This window comes from Chelonoidis abingdonii, chromosome 7 (genome assembly GCF_003597395.2).
Source record: "Chelonoidis abingdonii isolate Lonesome George chromosome 7, CheloAbing_2.0, whole genome shotgun sequence".
NCBI lineage: Eukaryota > Metazoa > Chordata > Testudines > Testudinidae > Chelonoidis > Chelonoidis abingdonii.
In genome coordinates, this window is record NC_133775.1 from 37,460,849 (window position 1) to 37,486,653 (window position 25,805).

Here is a 25,805-nt window from a genome sequence, read left to right on the forward strand (position 1 = left end):
CCTCTGCCCCCGGTCAGATTGGCAGAGATCCTTGGGGGTTTCACCCTCCTCTGCTGTGTGAGGCACAGGTCAATTGCTAGTTTGAGCTAGAGTATGTGGTGGATTTTCTGCAACTTGAAGTCTTAAATCAAGATTTGAGAACTTCAGTAATTCAGCAAAAGTTTATGGGCCTAGTACTGGAATGAGTGGGTGAGGTTTGGAGGCCTGCAATGTGCAGGAGGTCAGACTAGATGATCATGATGTTCTCTTCTGGCCTTACAGTACGTAAGGTATTGCCTGAAGCCAGACCATCTCAGCATATAAGAGCCTGTGTGCTTATTTTAAATAATTCTATCCTGCTATCTAAATTCTGCTCCCTGGGTTCATCTGGATGGTATCAATGTTCTTTCCCTGTCCCAAATCTTTGCATATTTTGACATGTGATATTGACAATTTGTGTTTTAATGTTTAAAAAGCTGTAGCCTTTTGAATCCCAACATCTAAAGATCATCCATCCCTCTTTTTACTGAAGAAAAATACCTGCTAACTCTTTCAAAATGGATGAGATTTGAAGTGGAATCCATTCAGAAACTGAGGACCAGCAGTCAAGTGGGAATCTGGCTATGAAATCTTGGATCCTACTTACAGTTAGTGGGTACACTTCAAATGTGTTCAGACAATAGGTGACCTGTTATTAGACAAGGAGTTTTATCTAATATAGACGTGTAAAGCCCAAGGTCGCATCTTTATGTTTGTTTTCTGTGTAACTTGTATCTGTTGTCTCTCTCCTACTTTTTCATCTTTGAATCTGTGATTTTTCTATTAAATAAACCTTTTGTTCATTTTTATCCCAAGCAGCTCTCTAGCATGCAAACTGTGTGGAGTGTGTGCACCAAAGTAAGCTGGAGTCTAGGGGAATGGTTTCACCTTTTGGAGGGTGATGAACCAGAGGGGAAAAGTCTAGTATTTGAGAATTCAAGGAGGACATTTTGGGGGAAACTTGGGACTGGAAAGTCTGGTGGTGTCATCCTGCAAGGAGTAATTAGGCTGGTGGAAGCCAGTAAATCTTTGTGCTTGTGGACAGGCTACTGTATGTCAGGAATCTGAGCCATAGCAACACAATATTAAGGCATCCTGAGGTTACAGGGCAGGGGGTGACAGAACACCCTGATCTGTGTGATCCCCAAAACATCACAAAGAACTTAAGTCTTCACAGACTGAGGTATCCTTCATGAGGACCCTCATTCCCCCACAGAGAGGGAAGGTGAGCAGATTCAGAGGCAGGCTGAATACTTGGAGGTAGGCTGAATGACCCAATCCAGGCTATTTGCCATAGAGGCCATTTAACACTGAACTGGACCCAAATTAAATGCTTCATTTTTTGTTCGTGGTTTACCCTCTCCCATTAAAGTTTAAGAAGTTTGGCCTTTCACTTTAAAATCCATCCCTGTGTTTGTGTTTCATTCTTCTGCATATTCTGATCAAATATATGTATATAATTTAAAGGGATCCTTCTGGATGAAAGACAGCATACAACTGCATCATTCTATTGTCATCAAGTGACACTATCACAAACAGCACAAAGGGAAAGCATCTAATGTGTATTCCACATTTGCTGTCTTCACAGTGCAAATAAACATAAATGGAAAGGCAGCAGCAAACTATATACTTGAAAAACAATATTATTAAAAAAAGAATACTGAAAAAATATTTTAATTAACAAAACAAATCGAATGGAAAAGAGTCTTCAAATAAAGCTTTAAAAGTGAGTCTGTGTGTGTTTGACTGTCATGACTAATTATATTGCCATGTAATGTGTGTTCAATTTGAGCTTATTTAAATAGCAGAAATGCTCATTAGCTGCAGTATATCTGTGAAGCTTCAGTAAACAGTTTAATGGTTTTTATGTTTAACCATTTTGATAAGTTCCTGTAATTTTGGCTTTAGAAGCTCATTAATGTTATGTTTGATATCCATCTTACAGACTTCTTTACCGTGAAAGGCCATCAAGTACTTCAGTACAATCTGAAAATACAGTAATCATGTGTAAAAATATAGCTACCTTACATGTAAAAAGTCTGATTCACTGCCAATACAATCCACATTGTAGGCTGCAGAAGCAATATATCTGCCAGAAGCAGTGGTACAAGCACATTCCAACTACCATCCCTAGCCAACTGTGGGCTGCACTGACCTGCATCGGCTTCCCAAAGCAGGCAAGGCTGATGAGCATAGATTCACATGCTGGGAAATGTGCCTATTTGTTCTCTAAGCAGCCCCCACCAGCAAAGCTCCTGGCTGTAAAATTAATGGCAGCAATTCTGCTATTGTCCCTCCACCAGTGCAGATGTTCTGCAGGTAAAAGGGTGCACAACTTGCCATTACACAAACTATATCAATAGCCAAACTCTTACTGATTTAAAGGGACTAGGATTTGAACCCTTTGTAAATTGTGATTTTACTCTACCACAGTGTACTTTTCTGTAGATAGAGGACTTTACTCTCCAAGATTGCAACTCTGACATCTTTCCTGAGAGCTGAATTATTTTTAAAAAATACACTCCAAAAATGGGCAACTTTTCTGCCTCTGAAATATAAAACATCATTTAGGAAGCAGGACAAAGACCTCACAAACCAATCATTTAGAAATTGTAAAACTATAAATATGGGGATCTGACAAACCAATATGTGAAATGCATTTTGCAAATGTTCTATCTAATATTGCTGTTCTATCATATGCTGTTCTGACTGTCACCCTCATTGCTTAATGCACCCTTATAAAATGGCATGGAATTGAAAATAAACCATTTCTTTTCCCTTTTAAAAATAATGTGTATGCTACATCCCCACCCATACAAGTTACCACTTTATACAAACAAAAAAACAAAAATAAAATCAGGCGCAGATCCTAGATTCTGCCAATAAAGTTTATAGAATTTATGTTTGTTTAGGAAAAAAATGAAAAACAAAATTGGATACTTTTGCATTTGTAAAACAAAAAACAAAAAAAAAAGAGAGAAATATTTTCCACAAGCTGTCCTATATTCTATATAAATGAAGAACATAATATGTTCAATCTTAGGGACTGACATCAAATTTAAGATTTATAACACTGTCCTAGATTAAGAACATATGTGATCCCAACTACTAGTGAAAGCTGGCATATACAGCTGGACACAGTAGAATGGTCCCACCCCTAGTCTGACAGCCTCTGTGCTGTTGAGGAGGATAAAAGTCGCAGGGAAGGAGAGCATCAAACTGGAGCAGAGGGAAACAATCCCATTGTTGGGACCCTCCTTCCAGATGATGTTGTGGTATCCTCTCACACTGAGGATACCTCTCCGGGGGAAGGAACTCCAGCTATTAGGAAGAGACAGGAATTAGGGTATTAGTTATGGGCGATTCGATCATTAGAAACATAGATAGCTGGGTTTGCGATGACTGGGAGAACTGCATGGTGACTTGCCTGCCTGGTGAGAAGGTTGGGGATCCATCGAGACATCTAGATCGACTTGCGTGTATTGCTGGAGAGGAGCTGGTGGTCATGGTAGGTATCAATAACATAGGGAAGAATACGAGAGAGGTCCTGGAGGCCAAATTTACGCTGCTAGATAAGATATCGAAGTCCAGAATCTCCATGGTAGCATTCTCCGAGATACTCTCAGTTCCACACGCAGGGCCAGTTAGACAGGCAGAACTGCAGAGTCTCAATGCCTGGATGAGACGATGGTGTAGGGAAGAGGGGTTTAGATGTATTAGGAACTAGGGAAACTTTTGGGAAAGGGGGAGCCTATACAGGAAAGATGGGCTCCACCCAAACCAAAATAGAACCAGATTGCTGGCACTTAACATTAAAAAGGTCATAGAACAGTTTTTAAACTAAGGGCTGGGGGAAAGCTGACAGGTGCAGAGGAGCACAGGGTTCGGACATGCCTTAGGGGATGTACCTATTAATGGAGAATCTCTATGTCCTAGAGAGGACGAGAGGATGGAAAATGATAAAATACAGGCAGGGTCTGATCAAGACAGTTAAATAAAAAAAGAGTCCCATTCAATTAAAATGTGTAATGGCAGACAGGTAAAAGGAGACACGTTTTTAAAGTGTTTATATACCAATGTTAGAAATCTAAATAATAAAATGCGTGAACTAGAGTGCCTCGTATTAAATGAGGATATTGATATAATAGGCATCCCAGAAACTTGGTGGAATGAGGATAATCAATGGGATACAGTAATACCAGGGTACAAAATATATCAAAAGGACAGAACAGGTTGTGCTGGTGGGGGAGTGGCATTATATAAGAAAGAAAGTGTAGAAATAAAAGAAGTAAAACTCGTAAATGAATCAAACTGTGCCATAGAATCTCTATGGATAGACATTCCATGCTCTAATAAGAAGAATTTAGCGGTAGGGATATATTACCGACCACTCAACCAGGATGGTGATAGTGACTGTGAAATGCTCAGGGAGATTAGAGAGGCTAGTAAAATAAAAAACTCAATAATAATAATGGGGGATTTCAACTATCCCCATACTGACAGTACATCTCACCTCAGGAAGGGATGCTGAGATAAAGATTCTTGACACCTTAAATTACTGCTTCTTGGAGCAGCTGGTCTTGGAATCCACCAGAGGAGAGACAATTCTTGATTTAGCCATAAGTAGAACACAGGATCTGGTCCAAAAGGTGAAAATAATAGCTTGGTAATAGTGACCATAATATAATTAAATTTAATACCCCTGTGGCAGGAAAAACACCACAGTGGCCCAATACTGTAGCATTTAATTTCAGAAAGGGGAACTACACAAAAATGAGGAGGTTAGTTAAACAGAAATTAAAGGGTACAGTGCCAAAAGTGAAATCTCTGCAAGCTGCGTGGAAACTTTTTAAAGACACCATAATAGAGGCTCAACATAAATGTAAACCCCAAATTAAAAAACATAATTTGAGAACCAAAAAAGAGCCACCATGGCTAAACAACAAAGTAAAAGAAGCAGTGAGAAAAAAAGGGCATCCTTAAAAAGTGGAAGCTAAATCCTAGTGAGGAACATAGAAAGGAGCATAAACACTGGCAAATGAAGTGTAAAAATATAATTAGAAAGTCCAAAAAAGAATTTGAGAAACAGTTAGCCAAAGAGTAAAAGTAACAGCAAAAAATGTTTTAAGTGCATCAGAAGCAAGAAGCCTGCTAACCAACCAGTGGGGCCACTGGACAACTGAGGTGCTAAAGGAGCACTCAAGGATGATAAGGCCATTGCAGAGAAACTAAATGAGTTCTTTGCATCGGTCTTCATGGCTGAGGATGTGAGGAAGAATACCAGACCTGAGCCATTCTTTTTAGATGACAGATCTGAGGAACTGTTCCAGGTTGATGCATCATTAGAGGAGGTTTTGGAACAAATAGATAAATTAAACAGCAATAAGTCACCAGCACCAGATGGTATTCACCCAAGAGTTGTGAAGGAACTCAAATGTGAAATTGCAGAACAACTAACTGTAGTCTGTAACCTATCATTTAAATTAGCTTCCAAACCAGATGAATGGAAGATAACTAATGTGACGGCAATTTTTTAAAAGGGCTCCAGAGGTGACCCGGGCAACTACAGGCCCATAAAGCCTCACTTCAAGTAACCGAAGGCAAACTCCGTTAAAACTGTTATATAAAAACAATCATCTGTATGACATATTAGTGACTAACATAATTGTTGGGAAATATGGTCTGTAGGAAATCATAGAATTCTGTTGAGGAGTCACACAGCGATTAGTGGATATAAGGGATCCAGCGGATATATATTACTTAAGATTTTCGCTCAGAAAGCCTGGTTGACAAGTGTCCCTACACAAAGGTTTCCTTATGACAAAGAAGCTCCGACGGGATAAAGCAGAGGGAGTGCTTCTGATTAGGATGGTATGTGAAAATGATCACGAAACAAAGGGAGGTAACAATGTCCCAGTTTTACAGAAGGATGGAGGTTAATACTGGCGCTCCCCCAGTGGGTACTGGTCTTGGTACCAATCCTATGTTTACATAATCTCCATAAATTAGATCTGGGAAAAACGGGTATAAATGCAGCTGCGCAAAATTTCCTGGATGATTACATAAAATTACTCAGATATTCCAAATCTCAAGGCAAACTGCGAGAAAGAGCTAAAACACAGGATCTCGTCAAAAACTTTGGTGGCATTGAGGCAAACAATAGCAATGAAGAAGTTGTCTCGAATATGCAGATAGTATTACCATAGCACGGCACTGGCAAGGCATAATCCCAAATATTCATATAAAATGATGAGGTCTAAATTAGCTTGTTACCAGCTGAAAAGCAAGAAACCTTGGAGTCATTTTTACGAAGCTTCTACTGAGTAAATGTGCACTCAATGTGCACACGCCAGTCAAAAAAGTGACGATTATGGAATAATTAAGAAAGATGATAAGATTAATGAGCGACAGAAAGATACTAATGGTTATGCCTTCTATATAAATTCCATGGCAGCACCCACATCTTGAATTAAACTATGTGCACAATGATGGTCGCCTCATCCAAAAAAAGATATAGCTGGAATTGGAAAACGGTCAGAAAAGGCAACAAAAATCATTAGGGATTTGGACATCTCTGTATTGAAAAGATTAATAAACTGGATTTTCAGCTCAAGAAAACAGGCAATTAAGGGGGATACTGATAGAGTTCCTTAATAAAATCATAATGGTAAATCAAGAATAAAGTAAAATAAGGGAAGTGTATTACTCATAAATACAAAAAACGATGGGGCCCACCAAATGAAATTAATAGGTAGCAGGTTTAAAAACAAACACAAGAAAGTTATTTTCATGCAACTAATGTCAACTTCTGAACTCATTGCAAAGAGGATGTTGTGAAGACCAGACCATAACAGGGTTCAAAAAAAGAAACTAGATAAATTCCAATGGAGGATAGGTCCATCATGGCTATTAGCCCAGGATGGTAAGGGGAAAAAGTGGGGGGTTGCTCCCCCCTGGCCATCGGTTGCCGTCAAAGCTGGGAAATGCGTGACAATGGATGGATCATTATGAATTACCTGTTCTGTTAATTCCCTCTGGGGCACCTGGCATTGGCCACTGTCGGAAGACAGGATACTGGGATAGATGAACCTTTGGTTTGACCAAAGTAGGGCCATTCCTATGTTCTTATAATAATAAGTAAAAGCTCAGAACAGCTACTCATAAGGGAGAAAAACCTGTTCTTGGTCAGTTTTGGGGAAAAGAAAAATCAATTATAGAACAAATTTTGCGCTTTATAAACATTGTCTGTGGCAACCTTTAGTGATGCTATCCTGGACTGAAAATAGTTGAATAACTGCTATCTGTCCTAACTTCTTTTAAATAATCCCAAAGAAACAGGAGGAAAAATCTGTATGAAAATTCTCCATATGATTATGCTGTCCCTCACCATTGTTTCACTGGAAAGAAAAGCAATGTGCCTGTACTGCAAATACAAATCCACTGCATAAAACTGAGTCAAATTTGTACCACTTAAATCAGTGGAGTGATGCCCAAGTTATTTTGGCTCACTGTGCTTAGGTAAACACGCTTTGTTTACTGAAGTTCTGAAACATGATGCTTACACAAAAATAAATAGTAAAAGCAAGACAATTGAAATTTATGATTATCCGCTATTTTGCATCATTGTACCAAGGTATACAATTTCAGCAAATATGCAACACAAAATTTTGATAGCTAATAACTAATTATAACAAAGGATTTTTTATTTTTTTATTTTTTGCGCTATTGTCAAGGCTGATTCCCCACTCTGGCACTTTGAGTGTAGAAGGTGGAGGTCCACAAGGATTCCAAAAATTAATACTGGCCATTCCAGGCTTGTAAAAAAACCCTTTTGACCCAGGAAGGAGCAATTCCTTCCTGTGGGGTATCCTCAAGTCCTTTCACCCCTGCCTCTGGGGAAGAGCTAAGAAAGAAAACAAAGAAAATCAGCTGTTGCCACCAGCTAATTAAACAACATGTACAAACCTCTTAGGACACAAAAATCCAATCCTGCTCTTAAAAAAGGAAAATTTTATTAAAAAGAAAAAGAAAGGAAATACATCTGGAATTCAGGCTTTTTGCTAGATTAAAAAAAAATTACAAAATTAAGCATTAAGATAGCTTTCTTGAGGTCCAGCTTAAAGGTTACATGCAAATCAAAAGTACCTGGGGTTAGCCCAGAGAAGTCCACAAGCCAGAAAGAAATAAGAGAGATAAACCTAATCACGTCCTCCTAGATGTTTCCTGATCTACTTACATATCTCGGTGAGGTTTCAAATAAGTAGTCTCTAGGCATGATCTGATGGTTTTTCATACCTGGTTTAAAGCTTCCTACAGCATAATCCCAACCCTGTCCCTGCTCTCCAGGAGAACCGCAGACAAAAGGGGAGTCTTGTTTCAATTTTAAAAAGTTCTAGCCTTCCCATTGGCTCTTTTGGCCAGGTGCCCACTCGATTTCTTTTACCTATGCATAGCAGTCAGACTTTTTAACCTTTTACAGGTAAAGCAAGTAGAGAACAGCTACCAAGGGGAATTTTATAGCTATTGGCTGGCTGGGTGTCCATAAAGGGAACCTACATTCCCACTCCTTCATTTATCACAGCAGTATATCTAGAATACTTGCTTTTCTGCATTTATGTTTGGACCTTTGTAGTATTTATTTTAATTTATTAAAGAAGATAAAGAACATACATTTCTTACCAAAAAATTGTGGGAGTGGCTCCTTTCGACTCTGGCTGCTAAACAGAATTTTGAATGAAACTAGCATTGTCAATGACATCTCCTGCATTAGCTCTGGACCACTACTTTGTGGCAAAAGTACTATTTTCTCTTCACAATTTTTTCATGGAAAAAACACCCTGTTTCCCCCCTCCCACCTCCCCAAAATGAAGGGGACATTTGTAGCCCCAAACTGGTCCTGTCCTTTTTCTTTCAAGGAAAAAAGATATTGTGTAAGGCCCGCACCTTAAAATCAACTTGTCTTCTGTTTAGTAGCATATGGAGAATTATATGCCACACCAGAAACTGTTAAGAGATACAGTTTAATACAAGGGATTATGTTCTTAATTATTGGGTAAACTGCAATTTGGAATGGTTCCAGAGGACACTCCTGTAACTCACTCACACATTTTAGGCTCCAAAATGGCAAAACAGGAAAGCAGGGAGAGTCAGTGAAAGTGCAAAGCTCTCTTAGGCTGTTTATTTTATTCAGGCCCAATCATAAAATTGTTTCCTGGCTCCAATGTGCTGCTAAGTGGAAATCACACTGTGCCTGCAAAAAATGTCCTTTTGCCAAAACAAACAAGCAAGAAATCATCACATGCCAATATTTCTCCTCTTCAAGAATCTAGTATAAATAACAACCTGATTTTTAACTATTTTCACCAGTGGTGCTTATTTGTTTTTAATACAGTTCTATATGGCAACTGTCCAGCTCTATCAGTTAGCTTCCCAAGCATATAATGGACTTTGCAGTTCTCCTAATGTTTTGTGAAAAAATTAAAAATATATTTCTCTGAGCCCAAAGGGCAAATAAAGTACAAACCAGAATGCTTGAAAATGTAATAGCATTGTATTTTAACAAAACTTCAAACAGCAAATACCTCCCTATGAACATGAGGAAACTGAGCTGTAAAATTACAAGTTCCTCTGCAAGACCAAGAAACATTATGACAAGAATAATAGACTGACAGAGCCTTTCCATCTTAAGTTCCATTCACAAGAGCAGATAACCATATGCTTAAGTCCCAGTGAGCTAAACTTTAAGCATGTGCTTCAGTCCTGTCTTGAGAGAATGACTTTCCAAACCAGGGCTTAAATCCTGTTTTCATTTATTTTTAAACTTCTGATGTGCCAAGCAATTAAGTTCTCAATGATTGGGAGAACCACATGGTGATTTGCCTGCCTGGTACGAAGGTTGCAGATCTCTCAAGACATCTAGATAGGCTTATGTGTAGTGCTGAGAATGAGCTGGTGGTCATGGTACATGTACGTACCAATGGGAAAGGAGAGGAGAGAGGTCCTGAAGGCCAAATTTAGGCTGCTAGGTAAGAGATTGAAGTCCAGGACCTCCATGGTAGCATTCTCTGAAATGCTTCCAGTTCCATATGTGTGGCCAGTTAGGCAGAACTGCAGGGTCTCGATGCATGGATGAGACAATGGTGCAGGGAGGAGGGGGTTAGATTTATAGGAACTCGGGAAGCTTTTGGGAGAGGGGAAGCCTTTACAGAAAGGAAGGGCTCCAGCAAAATCAAAATGGAACCAGATTGTTGGTGCTTAAAATTAAAAAGGTCATAGAATAGTTTTTAAACTAAGCGCTGCAGGAAAGCCAACAGCTGCAAAGGAGCATGTGGTTCAGACATTCCTTAGGGAAAGATCTATAAATGGAGATTCCCTATGTCCTAATAAGGAGGAGAGGATGGAAAATGATAAAATACAGGGAAAATGTGATGACAGTCAAATGAAAAAAGTCCTATTCAATTACATCATGTAATAGGGGACAGCAAAAAAGGACAAGTTTTTAAAATGCTTATATACCATTGCTAGAAGTCTAAATAATAAGAAGGGTGAACTAGAGTGCTTAGTATTAAATGAGTATGTTGATATAATAGGTGTGTGATGAGGGAAGCCGGGGCTCGACCCTCCCTGTGGAGGAGGGGAGCCACACCGGCCTCGTCCTGTTCTCACCGGGTCCTGTCCTTCGGGTCCACGGTCCACTGTCTGGGCGTTCGGTCCCTGTGGAGTGGACTGGACCGGCATCAGTGCCCTCACTTGCCCAGAGGCACCAAACACAGTTGCACTAGGCCTGCCCGTGGGACAGGCCAGCGCAATCAAACAGTCAGATGGAGAGACTCTGCCCTTGGCAGGGCCAGACAAACAAACAATCAGAGGAAAGCTCTGGCCCTTTGGGCAGGCCAGAGCAACAAACCAGTTAGGGCTGGCCCTTTGGAGCGGGCAGAGCAAACAAACAGTCAAGGCTCTGCCCTTTGGGGCAGGCAGAGCAACAACATAGTCAGAAGGCTCTGCCCTTTGGGCAGGGCACATCAACACACAGTCAGGGCTCTGCCCTTTTGGCAGGCACGAGCAACAGCACAGTCAGGGGCTCTGGCGCTTTGGGGAGGGCAAAGCCAATACACAGTCAGGGGCTCTGCCCTTTGGGCAGGGCAGAGCAACACACAGTCAGGGCTTGCCCTTTGGCGGCAGCAAGAGCAAACCACAAGTCAGAGAGCTCTGGCCCTTTGGGCAGGGCAGAGCAACACACAGCTAGGGGCTCTGCCCCTTTGGGGCAGGGCAGAGCAACACCACTAGTTAGGGGGCTCTCCTTTGGGCCAGGGCAGAGCAACACAAGTTAGGGCCTCTGGCCCTTTGGGGCATGGCAAGCAAACAAAACAAATTAGTAGCTGTTGGGGCGAAGGGGATAATGCCACCTCGTCTACGGGTGCAGTGGGACACGCAGGCCCACCCACTCCTCATGCGTTCCAGCCCGGCGCCTAGTAGGCCGCCATCGCTTGCGATGTCCTGGACCTACAGGTCATGGGGATGCCAACCCGAAACACACTGACAGCATGCACGATCTCTTAAGGAAATGAGGCGGGATCCTAGACCGACACACACCGGTCATCGGCTCGCCTTCTTGGCAGCTGTGACTGTCCGCAGCCGCCCCCGGCCTACTTCTTCATTCCCCTTTCGCGCCTACCTGGTCCGCGGTATAACCGTCATGGGCTACCTCCGTAGTCGGTCAGGGTAGATCCGGTAGTACGCTCTGGGTAGCGGGCCAGTTCTATGGCCGGAGTCCTCCAGGCCGTAGTTGGCTGGGAAGCGTTGGTACGTTCCCGCACTCATGGTCGTGGTCTGCGGCGGTTCCGGCAAGGCCTGGTCCCGGTCTCGGAGCTCGGCAGCCTCCCAGCGACGAGGGTCGTCCGGCACGTCTGCTCTCGCTGGCTGCTGAGCTCCATCTGAAGGCCGGCGCCCGGCTTTTATACTTCCGGGTCGCCGCCTGACCCTTTGAGGGGCGGGGCTTCTGCCCGGAAGTTCCGCCCTGGGGGAAGATGGACGGGGCTCAACCCTCCCTGTGGAGGAGGGGAGCCACACCGCCTCGCTACAAGGTGTCACAGAAACATGATGGTATGAGGAAAGTCGATCGGACACAGTAATACCAGGGTACAAAATATATCGGAAGGACAGAACAGGTCGTGCTGGTGGAAGAATGGCACTATATGTGAAAGAAAGCATAGAATCAAATGAAGTAAAAATCTTAAATGAACTAAATTGTACTATGGAATCTCTAGGGATAGTAATTCCATGCTTGAAAAATAAGTATATAGCAGTAGGACTATATTACAGACCAACTGACCAGGACGGTGTTACTGGCTCTGAAATGCTCAGAGAGATTAGAGAGGCTATTAAAATAAGAAAAGAAAACAAAACAAAAAAACAATAATGATAATGGAGGATTTCAACTATACTCATATCACTTGAGGAAGGGATGCTGAGATAAAGTTTCTTGACACCTTAAATGACTGCCTCTTGGAGCAGCTAGTCCTGGACCAACCAGAGGAGAGAAAATTCTTGATTTAGTCCTAAGTGAAGCATGGGATCTGGTCCAAGAGGTGAATCTAGCTGGACCACTTGGTAATAGTGGCCATAATATAATTAAATTTAACATCCCTGTGGCAGGGAAAACTCCACAGTGGCCCAATACTGTAGCATTTAATTTCAGAAAGGGGAACTACACAAAAATGAGGAAGTTAGTGAAACAGAAATTAAAAGGTTCAGAACCAAAAGTAAAATCCCTGCAACCTCCATGGAAACTTTTTAAAGACACCATAATAGAGGCTCAATTTAAATGTATACCCAATTTAAAAAATATAGTAAGAGAATCAAGGAAGAGCCACTGTCATTAAACAACAAAGTAAAAGAAACAGTGAGAGGCAAAAAGGCATCCTTTAGAAAGTGGAAGATAAATCCAAATGAGGAAAATAGAAAAGAGCATAAACTCTGGCAAATGAAGTATAAAAATATAATCAGAAAAACCAAAAAAGAATTTGAAAAATAGCTAGCCAAAGACTCTAAAAGTAATAGAAAAAAATTTTTTTAAATACATCAGAGGCAGAAAGCCTACTAAACAACCAGTGAGGCCACTGGACGATCGAGATGCTAATGGAGCACTCAAAGACGATAAGGCCATTTTGGAGAAACTAAAGGAATTCTTTGCATCAGTCTTCACTGTGGAAGATGTGAGGGAGATTCCCATACCTGAGCCATTATTTTTGGGTGACAGATATGAGGAACTGCCCAAAATTGAGGTGTCATTAGAGGTGGTGTTGGAACAAATTGATAAACTAAATAGTAATAAGTCTCCAGGACCCGATGGTATACACCCAAGAGTTCTGAAGGAACTCAAAGGTGAAATTGCAGGACTACTAACTGTCATCTGTAACCTATCATTTAAATTAGCTTCTGTACCAAATGACTGGACAATAGCTAATGTGATGCCAATTTTTTAAAAGGGCTCCAGAGGTGACCCTGGCAACTACAGACCAGTAAGCCTCACTTCAGTACCAGGCAAATTGGTTGAACATAATTTGTTGGAAATAATCAATGTATTTTTGTAAAGGGAAATCATGCCTCACCACTCTACTAGAATTCTTTGAGGGGGTCAACAAGCATGTGTACAAAGGAGATCCAGTGGATAAAGTGTATTTAGATTTTCAGAAAGCCTTTGGCAAGGTCTGTCACCAAAGGCTCGTAAGCAAAATAAGCAGTCATGGGATAAGAGGGAAAGTTTTTTCATGGATTGGTAACTGGTTAAAAGATAGGAAACAAAGGGTAGGAATAAATGATCAGTTTTCAGAATGGAGAGAGGTAAATAGTGATGTCCCCCAGGGATCTGTACTGGGCCCCGTCCTATTTAACATATTCATAAATGATCTGGAAAAAGGGGTAAACAGTGAGGTGGCAAAATTTGTAGATGAGACAAAACTGCTCAAGATAGTTAAATCTCAGGCAGACTGTGAAGAGCTACAAAATGATCTCAAAAAACTGGGTGCCTGGGCAACAAAATGGCGGATGAAATTTAATGTTGATAAATGCAAAGTAATACACACTGAAAAACATAATCCGAACTATACATATACAATGATGGGTCTAAATTAGCTGTTACCAGTCAAGAAAAAGACCTTGGAGTCACTGTGGATAGTTCTCTGAAATCATCCATTCAATGTGCAGCAGTAATCAAAAAAGCAAACAGAATGTTGGGAATCATCAAGAAAGGGATAGATAATAAGACAGAAAATATCATATTGCCTCTATATAAATCCATGGTAAGCCCACATCTTGAATAGTCCATGCAGATGCGATCGCCTCATCTCAAAAAAGATATATTGGAATTGGAAAGGGTTCAGAAAAGGGCAACCAGAGTGATCAGGGGTATAGAACGGCTTCCGTATGATGAGAGATTAATAAGACTGGGACTTTTCATCTTGGAAAAGAGGCGACTAAGGGGGATATGATAACGGTCTATAAAAATCATAAGTGATATAGAGAAAGTAAATAAGGAAGTGTTATTTATTCCTTCTCATCATACAAGAACAAGGGGTCACCAAATGAAATTAATAGGTAGCAGGTTTAAAACAAACAAGTATTTTTTCACTCAACGCACTGTCAAACTGTGGAACTCATTGCCAGAAGGTATTGTGAAGGCCAATACCATAACGGGGTTCAAAAGGGAGCTAGATAGATTCATGGAAGGCAGGTCCATCAATGGCTATTACCCAGGATGGGCAGGAATGGTGTTCTTAGCCTATGTTTGCCAGAAGCTGGGATTGGGTGACAGGGCATGAATCACTTGATGATAACCTGTGTGTTCATCCCCTTTGGGGCACCTGCCATTGGCCACTGTCAGAGGACAGGATAATGGACTTGATGGACCTTTGGTCTGACCGAGTATGGCCGTTCTTATGTTCTTATGAGTGCATTTGATTTGCTTTGAGACTGTTGGTTAAAGAAGAGGTGTAAATAATTGAAAAGGACATATCCACAAAAAATAGTAATTTATTTTCATAGTTTATTTATTTATTTTTAACTTTTCCTGTATGTGAGAGAAATTTCTGCACTCAGCTTGCTATACCAGTAGCAGTATCCACAGACACAACATGTGAAAGTGAGGTATGTTGCCCATTCCAAGGGAAAGGACTCATTCCACAATCTGCCTGAATTATGATTTTGTTCCTCTCAGACTACAGCATGTTGCTACACAGAACTCATAAATGGATAATTTAACAGGAAAATGGGCATTAGGTTCCCCGTCTTTTGAAAGGGATATAGTTAGTGGTAGTTTATTTCACTGGTAAGCATTAGTTATTGGTCCCCCTCTGTGCAAATCCACAAAGGATGTGATTTGTTATAGCCATCAGCTATAGAGTTTTGGTTCAAGCTGTAGCAGCTTCTGCTTTAAGTTTTGGATGTCCCTTGTTCAAAACTAAAGTGTCAGCCAAAATGTCAACTGTCACATTAGGCCCCATCAGCCCACCAAGTTAACGCTGAAGCAAGATTGAGTGTGGGAATACCTATACACAAGATAGAGTAACCTTTTATCCTGGAACCAACCCAAGAACCATGAACCAACACAATTTGCCACTGATACAGGCAATATATTTTATTAACCCAAGAGGTTTGAGAAAACCTTCCCAAAGACCTTCTAAATAGCAAGAATTCATGAAGGATTTGAAATGGCTTTTTGAAAATATTCTCCAATTAAAGTTAACTCCATCAAAACACTGGCTCATGACTCTTAAAAATTCGAACCCTAGCTTTTCTTTGTACTTCCTTGGTGAAATTGATTGCTAGACCAAAAGCAAAACAGATATTAAATTCTTTATATCACCAAGTGGAAGGGTTGTCCCCACTCACAAAGAGTCCTCAGAGTCCCTCCTGCTTCTGATTTACTCCATTAAATAACTGCACAACAGGAGATTGCACAGAATGAGTATCACTGTGAGTACTATGGATGCAATTTCCCTGTAGATAACAGCACAGCTTGAATTAAATTATCAAAAATTATTTGTTATGTACCCAATAAGTGAACACCTGTAAATTAAATTTACAGATACCTTAAAGGAATGGCTTTGCCCCCTTTCTTTTATTGTAATAGAAAATCTAAAATCTCCCTATGATAATATGCTGGACTAAAAATTGTAAACATTGTTCCTTAGTATAACTATTATTGAATTGGAAGTACTAGATATCTGATTTGTGTTACAGAGAGCTCTATTGACACCTGTCAGCAACATTGTGGAATTCTTAAAATGTTGTTATAGCTCCTCTCCATTACTTAATGTTTTGTCTTCCTTGTGAAGGTTAGTAAAATCTTCTTATTCCATCAATTGTTCCAGAAAACTCAAAAGCATGTCTTTATTTCTCTTCCAAAGAATGTCCATGTAGAATATTTACAGAAAAAGCAGAGGTAAAAATGTCCTTGTATGAAGCTGCAAGACAATCACATCTATTGCTAGACTTGGATGGTTCTGGATTTACTACTTGTCTGTGACTAAGAAGGTACAGAAGTCTTTGCCATGTTATGAGGTTTTGAGCTGTATTTTGCACTAAGAGAACCAAAGTCTCTGTGGCCAGCGTAATGCTACTAGGATTTCCAAAACTTTTTGTGGCCTTATCTGAAGTACTTTAAAGTAGCAAATGGGAAGGAGTACATAGTATGAGTCTGGTCCATTTCTGTATCAGAGCAACGATGCCCAAAAATTCAGGAGGACATGTCATGGAGTAATTTCCTGGTATTACTATACATGGAGGTGTACAGCTCCATCTCTGGGACTCCCAACAACTCAATCACCTTTATGAATACCTCCCAGTTCAGGCTCAATTAATTGTGATTCATCTCTCTTCTACTCGGTCAGCTGGCTTTGGTATTTAATATGCCTTTGATGTATAATGCTTTTAAGGAGCGTAGAATTCTTTCAATCTGTCCAAAGAGAAGCCAAGCTTCTCCATCAGTTTTTAGCTCCTGATTTTTCAGATTCCAGTCCATGAGGAGTGCATGTGTGAGACAGTCTGGATCCCTGCCCAGCCCTGAGCAATGTAGAGGGCATCCACCCATCCATCCCATCACAGCAGCCCCTAGTTCTTCTTATGATTACAGGCAGAAAAAGAGAAAATGGCACCACATTACTGCAAATGTCTTCCAATTATAGATGGGTATGCACTGCAATATTTGCATCTACATCTCATTTGTGAGGGGGTGTTTGGATCTTGAGTTTTGGGTGAGACCCATCTTTAGAGTTATATCTGCTTAGTTTGCTAATGTTAAGATGAAGACTATAGAGCCTATATAGCTGCGGATAGGCAAGCTGTATTAATTTATTCTTGCATTAAGAACAGAATTGCCTATTTACATTCGGCTTCCACCTTCCTTCTTTTTCACTGATATATGAAGCAGTCAGAACGCAGCTTGATTTTCAGACAACCCCTTGAATTTGCAATTATGGCACCTAGCGTACTTTAAATATTCTCCTGCAGACTGAATTAATGTGGCAAAGAAGTTACTTATATGGGGGGCGGAATTGCAATGGCTAAGAACCATTTAAGGTTAAGCCTTAAAATAGAATGCTGTAATGCCATTCACTACAGAATCACTTTTCCAAAATTAACTGCACTTGATCTGCAAATATGTCATGGTTAGATACCACACTGAGTGGTGTCTTAGAAATAAGACGGATTTTGGATCGATCTCTTTTACTTTGTTATAATTTAGGGACTAAGTTGCACAGTAATATTCTCACACCTTCTAGTACACCACTCCATAACTTACACACAAAGGTGCCTTCAAGTAATTAGTTATTTTGAGTACTCAACTTGAGATACCATAAAAAGGGGCAGATCACAAGGCAGGTGCTCAATGCTTTCTAAAAACTGGGTCTCTTTAAAATGTTGCAAGTTGTGCAAACAAAAGCAGGGCCATCCAGCCCAAATTACTTCTCAAGTTTGAACATTTAGACTTAAGAGCCCAATTCCACCCTCCCACAACCCGTTCATCCAGTTGTAATTGAGGACAAAATTTAGGAGAGGAAAGCCAAAGTTCCCAAACTGTAAATAGTAATAATACTAAAATAATAACAGGCTGTTATATAGCATATTACAGCTGAGCATTACCTTCAGGGTCACCTAAAACTGAACCAAAGGCACTGATCACCACATCTGTTTTCAAACGGACTATCTGATCCTCATCTTCAATCCAGTGTCCAGTTTCAGCTTGCTCAGTTCTAACAAATTCCATAGCAACAATTCGTCCGCCTTTCACTACAACTTTCCGAGGTGAGAGGAAAGGCAGAAATTCACACTTTTCTTCTTTTGCAAGTTCCATCTGTGGAAAAAGAAAAGTCATACAAAGATTATGATGTCTTCATAGAAAGATTTTGATTCATGAAGTTTGCATATATTCCATATCTAGCAAAAAATATTGCTGTGTAGGGCTACAGTCTACTCTTGACACTTACTCCAAAGTCTCCAATGATATTGAGTGGATCAGCATATCCACCTATGGAGAAGAGTATTAATTTTTCATATTTTCTCCTCTGTTACTCTGGACTTAGACTGGTGTGGTCCCTTTGATGTCAGTGGAATTACCCTATGTAACAAGGTATGTTGGTCTTTTAAGGACAGGTATAGGTGAGCACAGACTCAGTACTGACTGCAGCCTAGATGTGGGGTAGGCCTGCACTGAATGCTAGGTACAAGTGGTAGTAAATTGGGGGCGGGGGTAGGGTTTTGTCAAAAATAAACTAATTTTTCCTCTGAAAAAATAATTTGACAAAATTTGTCAATGTTCCAAAATATTTTTGAAACAAGGAATTATGGGAAAACACCTCCATTTCTTATAAACAAAAGATTTTGGTTAAAGAAAAATCAGTCTGAAATTTTCCCCACTTTCTTACTTTTTCCAAAAATTATTGGATTATTATCAGAAGGTGCTCAACACTTTCTAAAAATCTGGCCCCTTGCAATGTCTCGAAGTGTGCAACAGTGGTGTCAGATGCTGAAACATTGTTTTCCTTCTGAAAGTAGGAAAAGTTGAGAAAGAGTAAGAAAATGTGGGAAAACCTAATTTTTATACCACCTTTATACTGTTTACAATAGTAAACACCTATTTTAAACAGTAAAAGGCATGGAAAATAAGGTCTTCCAACTTCTTTAGTTTCTCCTCCCTGAATTTTTTTTTAAATAATATGTTGTTTTAAAATACTACAAAGAAACAAAATTAGAGCTTGAAATGAAACACTTGTGTTTCATTTTAAAATGTCAATATGAAATTAAACATTTTTTTTGCTTAGCAAATTCCTCTCTGTGTGCGTGTAGGGGGAAATCAATATTTCTCTATTGAAGTAATTTTGAAAGGATTTATTTCCAGTGGAAATTTTTGTCGGAAAAAGATCCAATTTTCAGTCAACATCTAATGCAAGGGAAAGGAGAAGATAAAGAGAGACTCCCTTCCCACAGGAATGAAGACTCATAGATCCATATACTTTAAGACCAGAAGGGACCATCCTGATATGACCTCCTGCACATTGCAGGCCTCAGAACCTCACCCACTCACTCCTGCAATAGGCTCATCCTCTGTCCGAATTACTGAAATCCTCAAATCTTGATTTAAAGAGTTCAAGTTACAGAGAATCCACCATTTACTCTAGCTCAAGCCAGAAATGACCTAAACCTCCTTATGCTGCAGAGAAAGGATGACGTGGGAGACCAGAACTGCACAAAGTACTCCAGATGAGGTCTCACCAGTGCCTTGTACAATGGTAATAACACTTCTCTATCTCTACTGAAAATACTTTGCCAGATGCATCCTTGGATTGCATTAGCCTTTTTTATGGCTGCATCACATTGGCATCTTACAGTAATCCTGTGATCCACCAATACACCCAGGTCTTTCTCCTCCTCTATCACTTCCATATGGTAAATCCCAAGCTTATAGATATGATCAACAGGAATTTTGCTAAGCGTATGACCCTGCACTTTGCACAATTAAACTTCATCCCCTTTCTATTATTCCAGTTTTCAAGGTCATCCAAATCTTCTTGTATGCTATTCCAGTGCTTTGTGTCATCAGCGAACTGTATTAACACGCTCCCACCTTTTTGTGCCAAGATCATAAACAAAAATATTAAATAAGATTGGTCCCAAGACTGATTCCTAAGAAACTCTGCTGGAACCGCCCTCCAGCCTGATAATTCTTTCAGGTTTACCAGCAGTAGTGTCCCCTTTAACCAGTTCCTTACCCATCATCTTTGGATTCTCATATTAATCACCAACTTCTCTAATTTAACTAATAATTTCCCATGTGGAACTGTATCAAATGCTTTACTGAAATCCAGGTAGTTTAGAACTACTGCATTTGCTATGTCTAGAAAATTGATTAGGCTGGTCTGGTACAATCTACCTTTTGTAAAACCTTGCTGTATTTTATACCAATTACCATTTACCTTTGTTTTTAATTACTCTCTTTCAAAATTTGTTATAAGACCTTGCAAACAATTGAGGCCAATTAATGAGCCTGCAGTTTCCCACATCACTTCCTCCTCCCCCTGCCTTAAATATAGGTACTATATTTGTAATTCTCCACTCAGGATTTGACCTTACATGATTATATGACAAATCTCTTCCATACCTGTGATATTCTACAGCATTTCAGCATTTGGCAGTATTTGAAATGTCAATAATGGCTATGCTTGATTAGCAGGGCTGGCTCTAGCCATTTCACTGCCCCAAGCATGGTGGCACGCCACGGGGGGGGCTCTGCTGCTCGCCGGTCCCGCGGCTCTGGTGGACCTCCCGCAGGCGAGCCTACGGATGTTCCATGGAGCTGCGGGACCAGCGGACCCTCCACAGGCACGCCTACGGGAGGTCCACCGGAGCCGCCTGCCGTCCTCCTGGCGACCGGCAGAGCGCCCCTCGCGGCATGCAACCCTAAGCACGCGATTGGCATGCTGGGGCCTGGAGCTGGCCCTGTTGATTAGGGGAAATTTTTACTTTATTAATTTCTAATCTATAGTATGATTTAGTTAATAGGTATAATTACAGACTTTATGAATGACAACTTTAAAAAATACAAAGATTTGCACATACACTCACAAAGAGATCATGGGAGTCTGAATACTGATAAACTGAAAAACAGATCAGTACATGAATTACATTTTATATCAATAAGCTTTCTTTTTCTTTCTTTTTTTAAATAATGCCCCACCCCAATTTGAGTGTTTGCTTTATGGCAAGGAAAACAGAAGTAAATTATGTACATTGAGAAATTACATAATGTAACTATGAGGTCTCCAAAGATGTACACTTTCTCTTGAAAAGACAGGACCATTTTCACATAAATTCCATGACTGAGGTACATTACATGTCTCATTAGTATAAATTATGCAAAAGTATGTGTCACATAAATTATAACCAAATAAGACCACCAAAATCTAATAATTAAAGACAAATGAGAATGGTTTCATAATAAAAAATGTTTATCAAAATCAAGTTAAGCATAGAAATATATGCTGAATGCTATCGCTCACCAGCCTTTGATAGGCATAAAAAACACAAAGAATTTTAACTAACCTTTTTACATGTCTTTATGCCTTCTTTGTCTGGATCATTGCAATTCATTAAGTGTGTTCCAGAATTGCACCTTTTTTGGGAAATCAGATTCCTGAAAAGTCACCAGTAATACTAGAATGGCCCATAATGATTCAGGTATGCCTCATCATTTGATATCTGGGCTGCATATGTGTGTTTAAACATTTCTACATATTTTAGAGTTTATAAACAAAGGACCAAAATTTGCCCTCAGATACGCAAGCGCCACTTTCATTGACTTCACGGAGAATTGCACAAGCATAACTGAGGGCATAATTTGACACAGGTACAACATAAAATGAGCCTCAGACTTTGAATAAACATTTACAAATTTCAATTTCATTTTGATGAATTAAATCTTATGTAACAGTGTTTTAAGTGCTTTGCACAAGTTGGGCCTCTATAAATAACAATGATAATCAGTTTTCCATCTCATAAAATCAGTCTTGTTACTACTACAAAAACATTCTGATTGTTCAGTTTTACCTCCTCAGGGACAGCCCTGATATTAGTGAATCCCTTTCTGAAGACCACAAATACACGGCGAGCTCCACAGCGTAAAGCAGATGTTGCACAATCAAAAGCAGTGTCTCCTGCTCCAAGTACAATTACAGTTCCCTGTATCGATGGCAATGGAGAGTGACAGGCACACATTCCTGAATGATGAAAAGAGAACCCCATTTTCAAGTAGAGAACCATTTCTGCATGACAACTCAAAAGATACTTGTACTCAAAGCAGTGTAAAATTGCATCTTGCGGTTTCCAAGCATGGAGTGTCACTATCAAATTATTCTGCTTCATTGAAAGACAGTTTTATTTCCACTTTTAAGATATGCTCATATACGTAATTTCATAGCCAGTACCCTTAGCAGCAATGCCTGCCCATCACGGAGGATTATAAACTACAATACATTTTGAAGAATGTAGGCTCTGTCATACTGGATTCAATCAATTTGAGGTCATCATTCAAAAATTAAATTTTGACCACTTTCATCAGATTCATTATTCTCCTAAGTAAAAACCATTTTTATAGTTTATAAAGAGTGGCACTCTGTATTTTTCTAACAGCTTTTGATTTGTTTATTACCCCATCTGATAATTTAATAATATTGGTCTCAGCCACATAAATTAAGTAACTTTTATAAAAGACTCTGAATATATCCTGATTATGGCATGGCTCTTATAAGCCATTCCCTATGGCAGCTGAACATGATGCAGTAAGATTATTATTCTTACAATAATTTCTAGGGGACCTTGTTCTGAACTAAGTGCTTAATCTATATTGATTTTCTACAGACTTTATTTGCAAAAAGAAACAGAGAGAATTCGGACTTTGTAAGTGTTCATTATCCAGGGGGCTCTATTTGATAATTCGCTTATAAGAGATTCTTAAGTAAAACTAAAATGCATGTGCTCCATATATTGGATTGCACTTTAGCATCAATTTAAATGTAACTAACTGCTGATTAGACAAATTACAGTAATTTAAAAAAAATTGAGCATAAATAATATAAAGCTATAATCTCAATGATTGGTGACAGTTTCATTCAGAAGAGTTTGTGTTGACCATATAATCAGTACTCTGTAAGTCTTAACTTTGTGCTATAACAGTTGTGAATTTTCACAGCAAGCGTGCAGAAGCACAAATATCAATTTCTTTCAAGAAAATAATACTTTAAATTTAAATTCACAAAAGAAGAACAAAGATATCCTGATCCCCAAAACCCTCTCCACTTGGAAAAGGTACCATAGACTGCAAGACTCGGTCATTTTTTCCATGTGCCTATGGCATGGGGCTTTGATTACTTTACTATATCTATTTCTGTCTAGAATAATTTATCTCCAAAGTGAATTCAATCTGATGAAAGGTGGTAGATTGACAGCAATGGAAAATGAACTCCTTTATTTTAGCAGAGAACAAGCACAATATGGGAGATGACAGTGCAAGGCATGCCTATGACACCATTCCAACAGAAATACCTAGAAATATCACTTCAAATGAGCAAGAAGTTTAGTCACAATGCCATTCAGATCTTGGTTTCTCTCCCAGATAAGGCCCCAATCCTGCAGATGACTCCACATGGGTGCAGAGATCTGCCCACACTTAATGACTTGTAAGATTGGCCCCTAAAAGTTAATGGGGATGCTCACATGTATAAATCTTTGCAGGATTGGTGGTTTAAATGGGGGGCATGTGTAGATATTTGTATTTCACACACATTTATTTTAATGTGGAGGCCTATTTCTTGGAACCAATTTGAGGGAATATAAATTCATAAGCAACGGAGCTGAAAATTGAAAGAGTTTACGTGGAGTGTTGCAAATAGGGAGAAAATATATATATCGTGGGGGAGTCTAATCACTGGAGAATTGTCATCTTGGAAATAAGAAGAAAAAATATTGTGTTAGGTGACTAAATATTATTTTCAAATTCTGGGTTTTAAATAGCATGAAGTACTTACAGCCTCGGACCAGAAAAAGCAATGTATATAAAACAGATACATTTATTAATGTAGGATTCCAAATACCTACAGAGTATTGATGAAAGTATTTTATAGTGATCTGAGAAATTCGTGTTTCCTCAAAATTTATACTTAGTCTTTTCAGAATAAATCAAATAAAATTAATTTTATCTCCTAGCAAATACAATATGCTCCTTCAGTGAGAGATGGCATTTTCAATGAACCTGCATCCCGATCTTGCAAACACGTATGTATGTGAGTAACTAAGTATACATGTCATCCCACTGAGTTCTGTATTGTATTTTAGCATATATATCTGGGTATTTTATAACTGTTTCAAGGTAGTGGTATTTATTTTATATGGTTTTATTTTTTTTAAATCAACAAATGCTTTATAGCTTTATAGTTCTTCAACACATCTATTTTAAACCAAGTCTTTCTCAAAAATTCCTTTCCTCCCACCCCCGCACATTTTTGTTTCTACATTTATTTTCAGCTTAAGAAAATGGATAAAAGTAACCTATTTAACATAGCAGATGAGGATGGAATAGAGAACTTCCACTTTGTACTAAAAAGGGTTAACATAAAATTTCACTTTTATAAGCAGAAAACAAAGTTCCTGCAACAGACCATTTGTGCAAGCTGTTTGTGGGAAACTGTGTTAAGAACATAAGAGTGGCCATACTGGGTCAGACCAAAGGGCCACCTAGCCCAGTATCCTGTCCTCTGACAATATCCAATGGTAGGTACCCCAAAGGGAATGAACAGAGAAGTTATCATTAAGTGATCCATCCCCTGTCATTTCAAGCAAACAGAGGCTCGGGACACCATTCCTCCCCATCTTGGCTAATAGCCATTGATGGACCTATCCTCCATGAATCTATCTAGCTCTCTTTTGAACCTCATTATAATATTGGTCTTCACAACCCTGCTGGCAAGGCGTTCCAGCAGTTGACAGTCCATTTCATGAAAAGAAACCCACAATTTTTGTGTTTGTTTTAAACCTGCTACCTATTAATTTCATTTGGTGACCCCTTGTTCTTGAATTATGAGGAGGAGTAAATAACACTTCCTTATTTACTTTTTCTATACCACTCATGATTTTATAGACTTCTATCATATTCCCCCTTAGTCAAACTCTTTCAAAGCTGAAAAGTTCTAGTCTTATTAACTCTCCTCATATGGAAGCCTTCATACGCCTAACATTTTTGTTGCCCTTTTCTCAACCTTTCCAATTCCAATATATCTTTTTTGAGATGGGGTGACCGATCTGCATGCAGTATTCAAGTGTGGGCGTACCATGGATTTATTATAGAGGCATATTTTCTGTCTTCTTAATCTATCCCTTTCTTGATGAGTCCCAACATTCTGTTTGCTATCTTGACTGCCGCTGCACATTGAATGGATGATTTCAGAGAACTATCTACAATGGCTCCAAGGTCTCTTTTTGAGTGGTAACAGCTAATTTAGACCCATCATTAATATGTATAGTTAGATTATGTTTTCCACCGTGCATTACTTTGCATTTATCAACATTAAATTTCATCTGCCATTTTGTTGCCAAGGCACCCAGTTTTGCCAGATTCTTTGTAGCTGTTCCCAGTCTGCTGGACTTAACTATCTTGAGTAGTTTTGTATCATCTGCAAATTTTTGCCACCTCACTGTTTACCCTTTTTCCAGTACAGATCCCTGGGGGACACCATTATTTA

General features: G+C 39.5%; 1 protein-coding gene across 3 annotated transcripts in view; it reads right to left on the minus strand.

Annotated features, from left to right (window-relative positions):
- Nucleotides 1-25,805, minus strand: part of DPYD (dihydropyrimidine dehydrogenase) — a 594,472-nt gene that overhangs the window by 243,497 nt on the left and 325,170 nt on the right. For all 3 annotated transcript variants that reach the window (XM_075067810.1, XM_075067809.1, XM_075067811.1), the window contains 2 exons: nucleotides 22,120-22,289; nucleotides 18,160-18,370 (listed from right to left, as the gene is read on the minus strand). In XM_075067810.1, the coding sequence (XP_074923911.1) occupies nucleotides 18,160-18,370; nucleotides 22,120-22,289 (381 nt within the window). The remainder of the gene's footprint in view (nucleotides 1-18,159; nucleotides 18,371-22,119; nucleotides 22,290-25,805) is intronic.